At 46.6% G+C, this 14,165-nt stretch overlaps 1 protein-coding gene across 2 annotated transcripts in view; it reads right to left on the bottom strand.

Annotated features, from left to right (window-relative positions):
- Positions 1 to 1,407: 1,407 nt before the first annotated feature.
- Zzef1 (zinc finger ZZ-type and EF-hand domain containing 1) overlaps positions 1,408 to 14,165 on the bottom strand; it is a 156,363-nt gene continuing 143,605 nt past the window's right edge. Inside the window, exons 49-55 of one of the 2 annotated variants that reach the window (XM_042699424.1) lie at positions 13,385 to 13,528; positions 11,585 to 11,753; positions 10,571 to 10,669; positions 9,959 to 10,124; positions 6,246 to 6,399; positions 5,579 to 5,650; positions 1,408 to 3,214 (exon numbers count right to left, since the gene is read on the bottom strand). In XM_042699424.1, coding sequence (XP_042555358.1) covers positions 3,134 to 3,214; positions 5,579 to 5,650; positions 6,246 to 6,399; positions 9,959 to 10,124; positions 10,571 to 10,669; positions 11,585 to 11,753; positions 13,385 to 13,528 — 885 coding nt within the window. In that variant the 3' untranslated portion in view covers positions 1,408 to 3,133. The remainder of the gene's footprint in view (positions 3,215 to 5,578; positions 5,651 to 6,245; positions 6,400 to 9,958; positions 10,125 to 10,570; positions 10,670 to 11,584; positions 11,754 to 13,384; positions 13,529 to 14,165) is intronic. The other variant, XM_042699425.1, reaches the window with a different exon arrangement.

The following is a 14,165-nucleotide window of genomic DNA, read 5'->3' as shown; positions in this document are numbered from 1 at the left end:
TTTGGGGGCTTTTGAGAGGACATGGGACAAATGAGTCTCAAATGCTAGTTAGGCAGACTCCTCTTTTGTCTCTAACTTCCAAGGTAGTCAGTCCTTGGCTGCAGGTAAGAATCTGAGGGGCAGAGGTAAATCAGAGACATAAGAGAGGAAGCCCTGAGACTGGAAGGCTGGCAACGGGTTCCCCTACAGTCACAGCAACGTCCAGAAGCTGGCAAGAGGGGAACAATGTGCGACAACGTGAGAAGAGGAGCAGGTCCAACTATGAGGCCCTGGTCTCCTTGCTCTCCGCCAGCTGCAGGGGGACTGAAGGGTTTGGCTGGAGAAGGGGGCAGGCACTCAGGCACCATCTATGTGTGCAAGCCTCAGGAACACTGTGCAGAGAGCCTGGGCTGCACCAGGGCCTGGCCTGGCTGAGGAAGGGTGGGGGGAGAGGACTTCAAGGACAATTCAGCAACACAACATGGGGGAAAAGTGCCTTTGTGACTCCCATCAACCTGTGGCCCGGGAACTCTATACATGATATGGGCAGGGCTGGGCAGAAACTCCAAGTATAATCTTCACATGAAAAAGGGAAGGAGGAAGAGCAAAAAGTCCACATACAGGTATATATTTTTATATAGAATTTATACAATATATTTCTCTTCATTTGCATATTTTATCCACAACATCCTTTTTACAGGCTGAACTCTCTCAGCTCATATAATCAAAATTTTTTCTTTCAACCAAATAAGAAAAATTCAAAATCGTAAACCCGTAAGAAAACAAATTAAAAAGAATGATGAAAATAAGTCACTCCTCTCATTAGGAACAGTGTCTGTACAATGCATATGATTGGAAACAGAATTTCTTTATAGGTTAGGCACATGTTTCCATGACATAGTATTCTTGCCAGTTCTGTCTCATTCTAGGCAGTCTTGTCTAAGGGTCAAGGGGATCCAGCTGCCCAGGGATGGGACCCGATTCAGCAGCACCTCCCAGTGGCCAGGGGCAGAGGCAGCAGTGGGCTGGGAGGCCAGGTAAGGAAGAGCCCTGCCAGACAGCAGCAGAGTGGCACATAAAAGGAAAAACTCAGGTTTGTTCTATGCAGACTGAAGCAGAGACCAAATTGGATGGGCAGTGAACTGAGAGAAACTAGGAAATCCGTGTCTATTTACACTTGCTCCTTCTGATGGGAGGGTTGAGGGGTGGAGGGCCACATTCTCCTCATCAGTCTTTCAGCTGCTGTTTGTCAGTCAATGAGCCTCAGCCCACAGTGTTTACTGTTGGTTTTGAGCCAGTCCTGGGGCTTGAACTCAGGGTCTGGACACTGTCCCTGAGCTTTGGTACTCAAGGCTAACACTTTACCACATGAGCCATGCTCAACTTTTGGCTTTTTGTAGTTAATTGGAGATGAGTCTTATGGACTTTCCTGCTGGCTTTGAACTGCAATCCTCAGATCTCAGCCTCCTGAGTAGCTAGTACAGGCGTGAGCCATGGGTGCCTGGGTCACAGTGGGGTTTTTTACCCAAGCACTGAGATTCAATCTGACCCATCTTGGGATTCTGAACCTTCTCTGAGGTGTAGGCAACTTGCAAAGCAAGGGCAGGCTGGGAAAGGGCCAGGTGTGGGAAAGGGGCTTCCCCTTGGCTAGTAACCTATCAACTCCCCTTGACATTAGGGCAGTAGGTAGTGTACCACCATCCCATTTCTTGTTGTCTCTTTGCACCCCACCCCCTCCCACTCTGTGGCCATTTCCCCACACCTAGAGCCTCAGCTGAGAACTTAACTCTAGGGCTATGCAAGTAACCTCCTGAGCCAGAAGGCACGACACCCTTGCAGGCAGGTGCTCCAAGGCTTGCAGACTCAGGCTCTGCCTATCTAGACTCCCCTGCCGTCCCCTGAACCTCTTCAGAGACCAAGGGTCATACTAGAGCTTTCCTTGGGTTTAGTCCTATGAGGTGCCTCTAGCCCAGGGCCCTGCTCTTAAAAAGCAGCTACTTCAGGCATCTTTGTTCTCATGAGTTCCCACTGAGCTGGCCGTGGCCCACATGACAACCCTGTCTCACATGCTAACACATGGCTCTAGAAAGTGGATGATCATCAGCACAGGATGAGGCTAAAGTCACACAGAAAAAATATGAAACAGCATCCACTAGAACTCATATCATTATTGCTAGAAGATGACAGTCAGGTCTACCTAGGGTGATGGGTGGGAAGGACCACCCTTTAAGCAGAAATAAAGCCAGGTAGGTTTTTACTCTTAAAGTGAAATCTTTTTGGAGAGCCTGATATTGCAGGTGCTGATGCTGCAAAGTTCTTCCAGCTCCACTGCTTTCACTCATCAGCTTGTCCCTGGCATTCCCTGGAGGCCCACTCAGAGAGTGTGCTTCTCTTCTAAAAGCAGGAGGTGGAAACCAACACATGTTAAAACAACTGAAAGAAATCATTACTGTTCCGGGAGCACAGTGTGGGTGGGCATGCAGGGTGGCCCGCTGGCTGTGCCCAGCGGGCACTTGCTCCCATGAGGCATTCTCCAGGATGGCTGAGCACTCAGGGAGCTAGCTGGTATGTGTCCCATTCTGAATGCAGAGGGGCTGGTGCTGGCCAGGAGGGGGTTGCACTGGCTGTGGTTTGGTTTGGATTTCCTAATCTCACAAATTTAAAGCAAAGGTATAGTCTCTCCCGCCCCCCAGCCAGCCCACTGTGGCTGTGCCTCTCATTGCCAGAGTGGCTTCTGGCAGGTGGTGCCTTCCTCCACATTATCCACTGACAGAAAGTACAGGCATCTCTAGCTTAGAGGAGACAGAACCTTCCAGCAAGGCTGTTTCCAGGTCTTCTGCACTGTTGCTCCAGAGGGGCGACCCTGGAGGAGGCTGGTCTCTGAGCAAGTTTTCCAAATGCCTCCTGCAGGTCCTTTCTGAGTCATTCTGCACTTTGCTTTTTCTCATGTGTGACAATCCATACATGATAAGCCTGTGCACGAGTTCTTAGAGACACAGTGCTTGGCATAGGATGAGTACAGGAGTGAGCTCAAATAGAGCTGGGCACTGAAGCCGCAGGAATTTTTTTCTCAGTGAGGCTGGAGGCTGGAGGTCTAGCTTTGAACCCCTGTGGACAGATTATCAAGTCCATGAACGTCACAGCCACAGTGAGGTTAACACTCAACATTCCAGAGGTGGGTGGCCTTGTTTGGGTAGTTGATGGCCAGGCTGATGGCAGCAACATTCTGCAGAGCCTGTGGAAGAGAACAGCCAGCATCAAGCGCTATTCACTCACTCACACACCAGTGAACAAGACCCTCTGTTGAGCACTGAGGGAGCAGGGATGGAGCTCTGAAGGAAGCTACATGCAGACCCTCACCTGGAGAACCACAGAACAGAGATGAGACATGCCAGCTAGCTAAACCACAGGAAAACCTCAGAGGTGAGGTATAAATCATCAGTGCCCACAGCAGTGTCATGCTGGGAAATAGGGAACACTATCTGCTGGGGGCTCTGGGAAAGATTTTTAGGTGCAGAGGGGAAGATTATAGCACAAACAGGAGACAGAAGTAGTGGTAGGAAAGTAGGGACCTTGGAAGGCAGGCTGAGTAGAGGGAGTGGGAAAAAGGAGGACACCAGGTAGAGGAATGTTGGGGAATGATACAGATAGACTGAAGGAGTTAGTGGAAAGGGAAACTGGACCTGGGAACAGGCATGGAGGTCAAGCCCATGGGAAAGCTGCTATGTTGATTCCCAGTGCCAAGAGTTGTCAAACATCAATGAAACCCGGGGAGGTAGCAGCAGTGCTAGCAGGAGGCTGTTAGTGGGGCAGTGAGTGTTCAACCAGTCTATACGGGTCTCAGCTTTCTGCAGGCTCCTCTGTCTTTGCTTGGGGAATACTACTTCTGAGCTGATGCTCCTAACCCAGGACTGGAGGCCCTGTCTTCCAGGGACACTGTGTACTCAGAACTTTCCACAGACAGAAGCCCTGCCCTGTGGAGATGTCCCAGCTGGATGCCCATGCAAGGCCTCCATGTCCCCATCTGCTGTGGGGGTTAAGTAGACACCACAGTACTCAGAGTCTGTGAACCCAAGATTCACCAAAGGACACCTGGGACAATACATCACAGATTTGTGTTTCACTGTACCTGTCTCCCAATGCCTGGGGAGCTCTGTGGAGCCAGTGTGGTAGCACACATGAGAGTAGGGGCACACATGAGGATCCAGAAACCTTCCACTGAGTCAAACAATAGAAAGCTGACAAAATGGGACTCAGGGCCACTACACTCAGTAGTTTGTTTTGAAAAAAGTTTTTTTTTTTTTTTTTTCACAAAACATGTTAAGATGAAATGTGTTGGGCTGGGAAGGTGGCTCAGTGGTAGAGTGCTTGCCTTGCATGCCTGAGGCCCTGGGCTCGATTCCTTAGTACCACATAAGCAAAAAAGAAAAAAAAGCCAGAAGTGGTGCTGTGGCTCAAGTGGTAGAGCACTAGCCTTGAGCTGAAGAGCTGAGGGACAGCGCCCAGGCCCAGAGTTTAGGACCCTCCCCCCCGCAAAAAACAAACAAACAAACAAAAAAACCAAAAAGATGAAATGTGTTTACTATACTTTTGAAAATGAATTGATAAATGGTTAAGATTTTTTAGCTTCTTATTTTAATTTCTGTATTTGAAATCTAATACTTTCTAATGGTACTTACTGAGGTAGATAATGTACAAGACCAAAAGCTCTCTTAGATCCTTGATAATATAAAAGTGTGACAGGCCCTGAGACCAAACAGCTGTCAGAAAAGGAGTTTTCCAACCAAGCAGTAACATCCAAAAATATCTGAAGTGTAACTCTATGGAAACTTTAGAGATCAGCCAAACTAAATTTAAGACACTGGTTGTTTTGGTTTTAAAGACACAAATTCTTGCATCTTCTGACCCTACAATTTAATATGAGTGACCGTGTTATAAATGGAGCTCGCCGGCTCTCTGAGCACCAGAAGGAAGTGAGTGAATTGGAACTGGGCTCTGTAATCTCTGAGAGGGTCTGTATTCATCAAGCAAAACACACTGTCCTGGCAACAGCAAGATGCTATTGCCTGTGAAGTAAGGAGACTGGGTCTAAGCAATATGCCTGGTCCTTCTGGCCATCCTAGTGCCTTGCTGGGTGGAAGGGGCTTTCTACTCAGCTCTTCAGAGGCCTAGAGGTGAGAGAAGCCATTCACTGAATTATAGATGTCATGTTCTTTAGCCTCAGGAGAGCTTTCAGTTTCCCCTAAATGGTTTGAGTTTGAGGTGTATTCCCTATATGGAAAGTTTAAGCTGACCCCTGAGCTACTCCCTTAGATGGAAAGTTCTGCTTTCACCTGAGTATTCCTATATAAGGTCTGCTTTTGCTAGAGCTTGGTCTTTACTCCAAGCATGTGATTTTTGTCTTTAAAAGCTTGGTTCAAGCTCTGTTAGGGGCTGCAGGTCTTTGAGATAGGAGTCTACCTGCAGATGCTGACTCTCCAATAAAGACTTCCAATTCAACCTCTCAAAAATGTGGCTTGTTTCTTGTTGACTGAATTCCCATACAACACCTGCTACAAGATGGCCCAGGTGGCCAGCTCTGCAGATGTGAGTGGGTTACCTGGGCTGCACAGCGAAGAAGGTGGTCATCAGTGGTTAAGGCTAGCAGGTACTCCTGCAGCAAGCCAAGCTCCTGAGGAGAGAACACCAGTTCTATGAGCAAAGGATGCTGGCAGACCTGGGAAAAGGGAACCATCTAAGGGATAAGCAAGACCTGCCTACCTGGCCTTCTTGGCCCCACTCATTCTAGAGCTATAAAAGAGCCTGAGGGCTGACACTGCTCTGGCCAACCACAGGGTAGAAGGGAGGACCCCTCTCCTAAGGCTAGTCTGCTCTGGTTTGACTGAGGAGGATAAACCGAAAGATCTGTGAAAGGTCTCTTTCATCTCACATGCTCAATGAGTCTATTGTGCTGAGAGGAATACAAAGGAGAAGGAAGAGGAACCATCCATTTGATTTTCCAAAGCTTTCTATGGTCTAGGGCTGGTCCAAGGTGGTTTTCTCCCCACTTTGGCTTTAGGCCTGACAAAATAAGCAAGTTTTGTACTAGCCTGAGGGATTCCCAGGGCTGACAGGAGGGCAAGCTTGTAGACCTAGCTTGTCCAGACACCAGGGCTCTAGACTAAGCTATGACCCAAGTCCTGTGCTGGGCAGCAAGGGCAAAAGCACATGGTGGCACCATCCTCCCCACCCAGACTTAAAGAGTGAGAGATGGATAGTGACTTCACCTGGGCACGGTTCTCGGTGACAAAAAAAAGCTCAGTGAGGGCCCGATGCAGGGGGAGCAGGATGCCAGGCTGTGTCACGTCCTCAAACAGGCTGTACTCCATGTGGGTAAACAGCAGCCACAGCGGCTTCAACAGTGCCAGGTCACAAAGGTCACTGTGGGAGGAGTCCAGGATAGGTCAGCTTACTAAGGACCGGGGTAGCCATCAAAGCCGCTCACATCCTCCCTGTCCAGAACAGCCATCATAAAACAGCCCCCAAGACTATGTTGGTGCTTCACACCTGTAATCCTAGCTACTCAGGAGGCTGATTTCTGAGGATTGTCATTCAAAGCCAGCCTAGGCAAGAAAGTTCATGAGATTATCTCCAATCAATTAAGAACCAATAAAACTAGAAGTGAGGCTGTGGCTCAAGTGGTAGAACACTAGTCTTGAACAAAGAAAGCTTAGGGATAGATAATACTCAGACCCTGAGTTCAAGCCCAGGACCAACACACACACTCTCTCTCTCTCCTCCCCCTCCCATCTCTCCAAGAGCAAGGAGAGAGCAGAGCCTAAACTTCAAAGCTAGCTCTTAAGGAGCCTAAAGGGCCTGAAGTAAATTCACAGAAATTACTGTTTACTTTTAAAAACGGTTCTTATGGGGACTGGGAAGGTGGCTTAATGGTAGAGTGCCTCTCCCTGCCCTGTTTCCAGCTAGGGGCTGACTTTTACAGCCATCACATTCGCTTCCTGACTGGAATAATCCTTTCTTTTACTTCTTTATTTTGTGCTGGAGCTGGGGCTTGAAGCTGCCCCTGAGCTTTTTTGCTCAAAGCTAACCTTCTATCATTAGAACCAGCTCCACTTTTGGCTTTTTGGTAGTTAGTTGGAGATAAGTTTCATGGACTTTCCTGCCCTAGCTGACTTTGAACTATGGTCCTCAGATCTCAGCCTCCTGAGTAGCTAGGATTACAGATAGGAGCCACTGTGTCTGGCTAAGCCCTTTACTTACTTACTTATATTATTTATTTTTGTTGGTCAAAAGGCCTGAACTCTGTCCCTCAGCTCTTCAGTTCAAGGCTAGCACTCTACTACTTGAGCTACAGCGCCACTTCCGGCTCTTTCTGCTTATGTGGTCCTGAGGAATCGAACCTAGGGCCTCATCCATGCAAGGCAAGCACTCTACCACTGAGCCACCTTCCCAGCCCTAAGCCCTTTAAGAGCAATTCCATATTATATGAGATTACTTTTTAATTTTTTTTTCTTAATTTTTAGCAAAGATGGATTTTAGTGTAACAGTAGGGAGAAATGGAAAAAGAGAAACAGTTCCTTGTCCCATGTAGGAAATATGGGTTAAAGATTCCAACTTAGGCTGGGAAGGTGGCTCAGTGGTAGAGCGCTTGCCTTGCATGCCTGAGGCCCTGGGTTCGATTCCCCAGCACCACATAAGCAAAAAGAAAAAAAAAAAGCCAGAAGTGGCGCTGTGGCTCAAGTGGTAGAGTGCTAGCCTTGAGCTGAAGAGCTGAGGGACAGCGCCCAGGCCCAGAGTTCAGGCCCCACGACCGGACCCAAAAAAAAAAAAAAAAAAAAAAATTTAAAGGGGCTGGGAAGGTGGCTCAGTGATAGAGTGCTTGCCTTGCATGCTCAAGGCCCTGGGTTCGATTCCTCAGCACCACATAAGCAAAAAGAAAAAAGCCGGAAGTGGCGCTGTGGCTCAAGTGGTAGAGCACTAGCCTTGAGCTGAAGAGCTGAGGGACAGTGCCCAGGCCCAGAGTTCAGGCCCCATGACCAGACCCCCAAAAAAACAAACAAACAAAAACCCAAAACAAAACAAACAAAAAAAAGATTCCAACTTAAAACTAGGGCTTCATGTTTGATAGGCAGGTGCTTTACTGCTTCAGCCATACCTTCAGCCCAAGAAGGTAACTTTTTATTTTGTCCATCCTACTTTGATTACCATTCTGTGTATATGCCTTAAAAATTCAGGAAAGAGCCACGAACTGTGGCTCATACCTATATTCCTAACTACTTAGGAGCTGAGATCTGAAGACTGAACTATACATGAAGACCCTACCTCAAAACAAAACAAGATGGTCTCCAAGGTGAATAAGTAAGCTGAAAGATTTATATAATTAGATGATTACATATACAAATCTGTAATAAACTACAATCTTTTCTGTTTGTACTAGTAGTAGGGCCTCACTGCTCTTGCTTAGAGCTGGCACTCTACCACTTGAGTTACACCTTCATCTCTGGCATGCATCAGGAACTTTTTTTATTTTTTCTGGTCCTGGAGCTTGAACTCAGGGCCTGGGCACTGTCCTTGAGTCTCTCTGTGCTAAAGGCTAGCACTCTACTACTTGAGCCACAGCGCTACTTCCGGCTTTTCCTTTTTATGTGGTACTGAGGAATTGAACCCAGGGCTTCATGCATGTTAAGCAAGCACTTTTTTTGGTCAGTCATGGGACCTGAACTCTGGGCCTAGGTGCTATCTCTAAGCTCTTCAGTTCAAGGGGAGCACTCTACCACTTGAGCCACAGCGCCACTTCTGATTATAGAAGCAGTCTGGAAAGAGGGCTTCCTTTGCTCATTCTTTCTTTCTTTTTTTTGTTAGTTGTGGGGCTTGAACTCTGGGCTTGGGCGCTGTCCCTGAGCTATTCAGCTCAAGACGAGTGCTCTACTGTGCCACGTCCTAGGCAAGCACTCTACCGCTAAGCCACATTCCCAGTCCCTATCAGGAACTTTTCTACCTGGTCTGGCTTAGAACTGTAATCCTCAGATCTCAGCCTCCCGAGTAGCTAGGATTATAGGTGTGAGCCACCAGTGCCTGGCTAAAACTAAAATCTTTTTTTTTTTTTTTTTTGTCCGGTCGTGGGGCCTGAACTCTGGGCCTGGGCGCTGTCCCTCAGCTCTTCAGCTCAAGGCTAGCGCTCTACCACTTGAGCCACAGCGCTCTCCGGCTTTTTTCTTATGGGGTGCTGAGGAATCGAACCCAGGGCCTCAGGCATGCAAGGCAAGCGCTCTACCACTGAGCCACCTTCTCAGCCCTAAAACTAAAATCTTTAAGGCAGTATGATGTTGCACAGGGATCACCAAAAGACCAAAGGAAAAAAAGGAACCAAGACAGACTCATATACACATATGGACAGCTGTTGTGAGAGTGGTGAGGGAAACAGTGGAGATCCAAAGGGAAAACTAACTGGTCCTTTACTTCATAAGATACACTAAATTCATCCTGGGTAGATTATAGAATTAAGTGTAAAAGGAAAAACAATTCAATTTCTTAAAGCTAACATAGGAGATATCTTCATAACTTTCAAAATTGTTTAAACAGGATACAAAAAGCATTAACATAAAGAAAATGATGACCTGGAAAACATTAAAATTACAACTGTTCCTGGGTGCTGGTGGCTCATGCCTGTAATCCTAGCTACTAAAGAGGCTGAGATCTGAGGATCTTGATTTAAAACCAGCCCAGGCAGGAGAATCTGTGAGAATCTTAATCTCCAATTAACCACTAGAGAACTGGAATTAGAGCTGTGGCTCAAAGTGGTAAGGCACTAGCCTTGAGCAAAAGAGCTCGGAGACGGTGCCCAGGCTGAGTTTAAGCCTCACAACCAACAAAAACAAAATTAACTGTCTTCTCATCTGACATCATAAACTGTGAACTGGGTGGAAAAAGACCACTGCTACCACCTACCTGATGTGGGACTCAGACACAGGACACAACCTACCTGTGTGTGCAGCATCGCACAATCCTCAGTAGTAAATGGATGGCCTTTAGTCTCTGATGACCAGTCTGGCGGCAGGCTACGCCCACCAGCCATTCCCAAATTTTGGCCAATGGGAGGTGAGGCACAACCCTTTCTTCTGATAACATCTGCTTCAAAATCTCGAATCCTAGCCAACCCCACCCATAAAAGACAGATATTTTAAAAACAGGTCTAACAATTGTGCTTATCGAGAATTATACATTTTTAATTGTTCAAATTTTAGCAAGTAGGATAAAATAATTGTGATCATTTAAATTCTGGCTGAAACTAAGCCTCTTGTAAAAATAACACAGGAAAAACATTCTCATTTTCCTATTTTTGAAAAATACCGTAGCAAATTTTAAGAGAAACATGCAACCCTTTTCAGGTCATGATGGATGGCTCTTTTATCTGACCATTCAAGTTTACAATTAGCCAACTATACTTCAGACTAAGGTGAGGGGTTTGTGAGACACATGTGGGAAGCTTTATAGAGAAAATGCTTGATTTTCACCAAGATGAGTGACACAATGGCATCTAGAGCACAGTGCTTCATTGGGCAAATTGTGTAAACAGAAAGGGCAGAGTACACACCTGTTTGGAACCGTCCTAGGTGTCCGGCTGTCACAGTGAATTTGTAGCCCCACTCAGTGTTGCTCATGTCAGAGGTGAATCGGTAATACAGAGTATCTCCTGGGTCATGAAGAAGTAGAGAAAATTCAGGACACAGGGGAAACAGGGGAAAGCAACTGACGTGTTTCTGATGAAACTGCTTAAGCTCATTAAAAAATCCTCCGTAAGGGTTGGGAATGTAGTTTAGTAATAGAGTACTTGCCTAGCATGCATGAAGCCCTAGGTTTGATTCCTTAGTACCACATACACAGAAAAAGCTGGACATGGCATTGTGGTTCAAGTGGTAGAGAGCTAGCTTTGAGCAAAGCAGCTCAGGGACAGTGTCCAGGCCCTGAGTTCTAGCCCCAGGACGGGCAAAAATAAATAAATAAATAAATAAATTCTCCATAGCTAGGCACTGGTGGCTCAAGCCTGTAATCCTAGCTACTCAAGAGGCTGAGATCCAAGGATTGTGGTTCAAAGCCAGCCCTGTCAGAAAAGTCCCTGTTAGATTATTTTTTAATATTATTTATTTATTTATCTATTTATTTATTGTCAGTCATGGGGCCTGAACTCTTGGCCTGGGCGCTGTCCCTAAGCTCTTCAGCTCAGCTCAAGGCCAGCACTCTACCTCTGGAGCCACAGCGCCACTTCCAGCTTTTTTCTTTTTGCTTCTGTGGTGCTGAGGAATTGAACCCAGGGTCTCATGCATGCAAGACAAGCACTCTACCACTGAGCCACCTTCCCAGCCCCCTCCTCCCACCCCGTTAGATTCTTATCTCCAATTTACCACTTAAAAACTGGAGGTGGTGCTTTGGCTCAAAATTGTAGAGCACTAGCCTTGAGCACAAAGAAGCTAAAAGATAGCATGCAGGCTCTGAGTTCAAACTCCATAAGCAACAAAATAAAACAAAAAACCTTCCAATTATTTCCTTCTCAATATGCTCACACATTCCATATGAACAGGCTACATAATCAAGTATTTGTTTTTATTACCTGGAAGCTCAAAATCTTTCCACTTCTGTTGAGACCCACTGAAGTTGTGTCGATCCTGCTGGAAGTCACTACTGCTGGACATAGCTAACTCATCACAGCCTTCCTCAGTGTTACACTGAGAGTCAAATTTGATTGAGAGGTAGATGGCACCAGGAATGTGGACTTTATCCTAAGAGGAGTGAGAGAAAACACTTTCATCAGGCTGGTGCTGTAGTCAGGGATATGAAGATGAGTGTCTCTCTCCGCAAACTCATTTCTAGCTGGGTGATGTACTACATTCAGGCGGCAAGATGGCACAGGGTTGGGCACAATGGGGCAAGCAGAGAAGGGTCCTAGTATTGATGGTATAGTTTGTTTTTTTTTTTTTTTTTGTGAAGAATGAAGAGGACAGAAGAAAGGGTCCATGAGTACACAGACTTGAGTTTCAGGAAGGGAGCTGCACTGCAGAGGTCTGGTGTGCTGAAAGAATGGCAAGAGGTGTGCTGTGTTTAGGGTGATTGGTAGCGACAGACAACCAAAGCTTTATGCATGAAAATGAGGTATTTGGTCGGGTGCTGGTGGCTTATGCCTGTAATCCTAGCTACTCAGAAGGTTCAGTTCTGAGGATCATAGTTCAAAGCCAGTCCAGCCAGGAAAAGTCTGTCAGATCCATTCCAATTAACCACCAAAAAGCCAGAAGTGGAACTATGGCTCAAGTAGCAGAACACTAAAAATACCCCCAAAAAACAAAAAAAGGAAACAAGGACAGCACCCAGACTCTCAGTTCAATTCCCAGGACCAGCATAAAACAAAACAAAACAAAAAAACAAAAAAAAAAAACAAAAATCCCCAGCAAGGTGGAGGATACTATGTACTATGTTCATGTACTGAGGTAGGGTACTGACAGTTGCTGAAGATTCAGACCAGTCTAGGCCAGGTAAGTCAAGAGAGAGGAGCAATAGGAACCAGAAAAAAAAAGAGAAGGCAGCAGGAAACAAAACATGGTCATTTTTGGGGTAGAACCTGGCAGGTGATGAGTCTTGGTGGTACTAGGGGAGAGGAAGACAGAGCACAGGAACAGGGGAAGAGAAGAAACTTAGAAGGAAGAGGGGAAGGAGGACTACCCATCTGTAAACAACATTTCAGTTGACTGACAACCAGCTTCTGAACAGGCGTCTGTCCTCCACTACAGGGCAGGGTGCTGGTCTTGCCAGCTTTAGCATTTATTTCTTTACTTTTTGGTACTGGTGCTGGGGCTTGCACTGTAGGACTGGGCACTATCCCGCCCTCTGGAGACTCGTTTTGAACCAAGATCCTTAGACCTCAATCTCCTGAGCAGTTAGGATTTATAGGCGTGAACCATGGCAGCTGGCTAGCTTCAGCATTTCTAAAGGGTTAAGGAAAGTCACATAGCATCAAGTTGATGAGAGGTAACTGAGGTTGCCTATCCAACTCACCCAAACTCCTCCCTCTCCATCAGATACAAGTTTAAGGATAGAAAACATGAGAATTTTTAGTTTTAGGTAATTAAAAGGGAGATGGGTGGCCAAGTCATCAGAAGATAATACACAAGGATGAACCTAGATCCACAGGCAGACTCACTGCTGGAAGAGGCCAAGGATTCACTCTTAGCAACTTACTGTAAGAAAAGTCAACTCTGGAGCCAGTGGCCCATTTTTTTCTTATTATAACACTGAAGGTCAAGAGAAGGGGAGACTTGGTTATACAGGATCCCTGGCTTCTGGGAGGTGACTGCCACCTAGTGGAAGGAAATGCATTCTTGGTCAGGGCTAATGGGAGAAGAGCTGCTAAGGGCCATACCTCAAAGCTGGTGTTGTTATTATATGGGTGTTTGGATTCCCTCACTTGCACCTCCATTCCGGGCTCCTCCATGAACTGGCAGGCAGCCAGAGCCATGGTCCCCAGCATGTTCTCTCGGCAGCCCTGGAGAACCTTCTGCAGAATCTGGCAGGATGCAAGGGGATAAAGGCAGGGCTTGTCAGTGGTCTCAGGAGGAAAGAGGCAGAGTCTACCTCCATCCAAGGCCTACCAGGTGCTGGCATTATCCTAGAACAAACCTCTGCAACCTGTGCATACTAACCCTAACCCTGTCAACCACATCTGGTTTAACGAGGCCCCTACTCTAAGTCAGAACACTGTAGTGTTTTCAGAAGAATACCATTTCTAATAATAAAAGAAAACAAACAAAAAATAAGCACACATACACACCACTACCACCTCCACAGAATGATGCTGCAAGAATCCATTGGAGATGGGCCTGGCCCATGAAAAGCTTGCAGCTGAGCAGATGGAGGGCCATACAGGTAAATATCACAACACATTATGATACATGACCAAGGCAAAAAGCGAGAGTTGGGGATAGGCACATCCAACAATGGAGCTAGCAGAGGCACAATGGCACCATTTATCTCTTCTAGAGGCAAATATGGCTGGAGAACACTGACCATAGGACTGTGATGTGTCAAAGGACCACATGGACATGGGTGGTGTTCTCAGACACACCGCTTCCCACAACAGTGCACTTGTGCATGGTGGGGCAAGAGGATAAAGAAGGCACCAAAAGATGTCTGCATTTGGAATC

The sequence above is a fragment of the Dipodomys spectabilis genome, unplaced genomic scaffold (assembly GCF_019054845.1).
Source record: "Dipodomys spectabilis isolate Male_0828 unplaced genomic scaffold, ASM1905484v1 ptg000250l, whole genome shotgun sequence".
Classification (NCBI taxonomy): Eukaryota; Metazoa; Chordata; class Mammalia; order Rodentia; family Heteromyidae; genus Dipodomys; species Dipodomys spectabilis.
The sequence above is the reverse complement of the archived record's forward strand: the minus strand, read 5'-3'. Positions and strand labels throughout refer to the sequence as shown.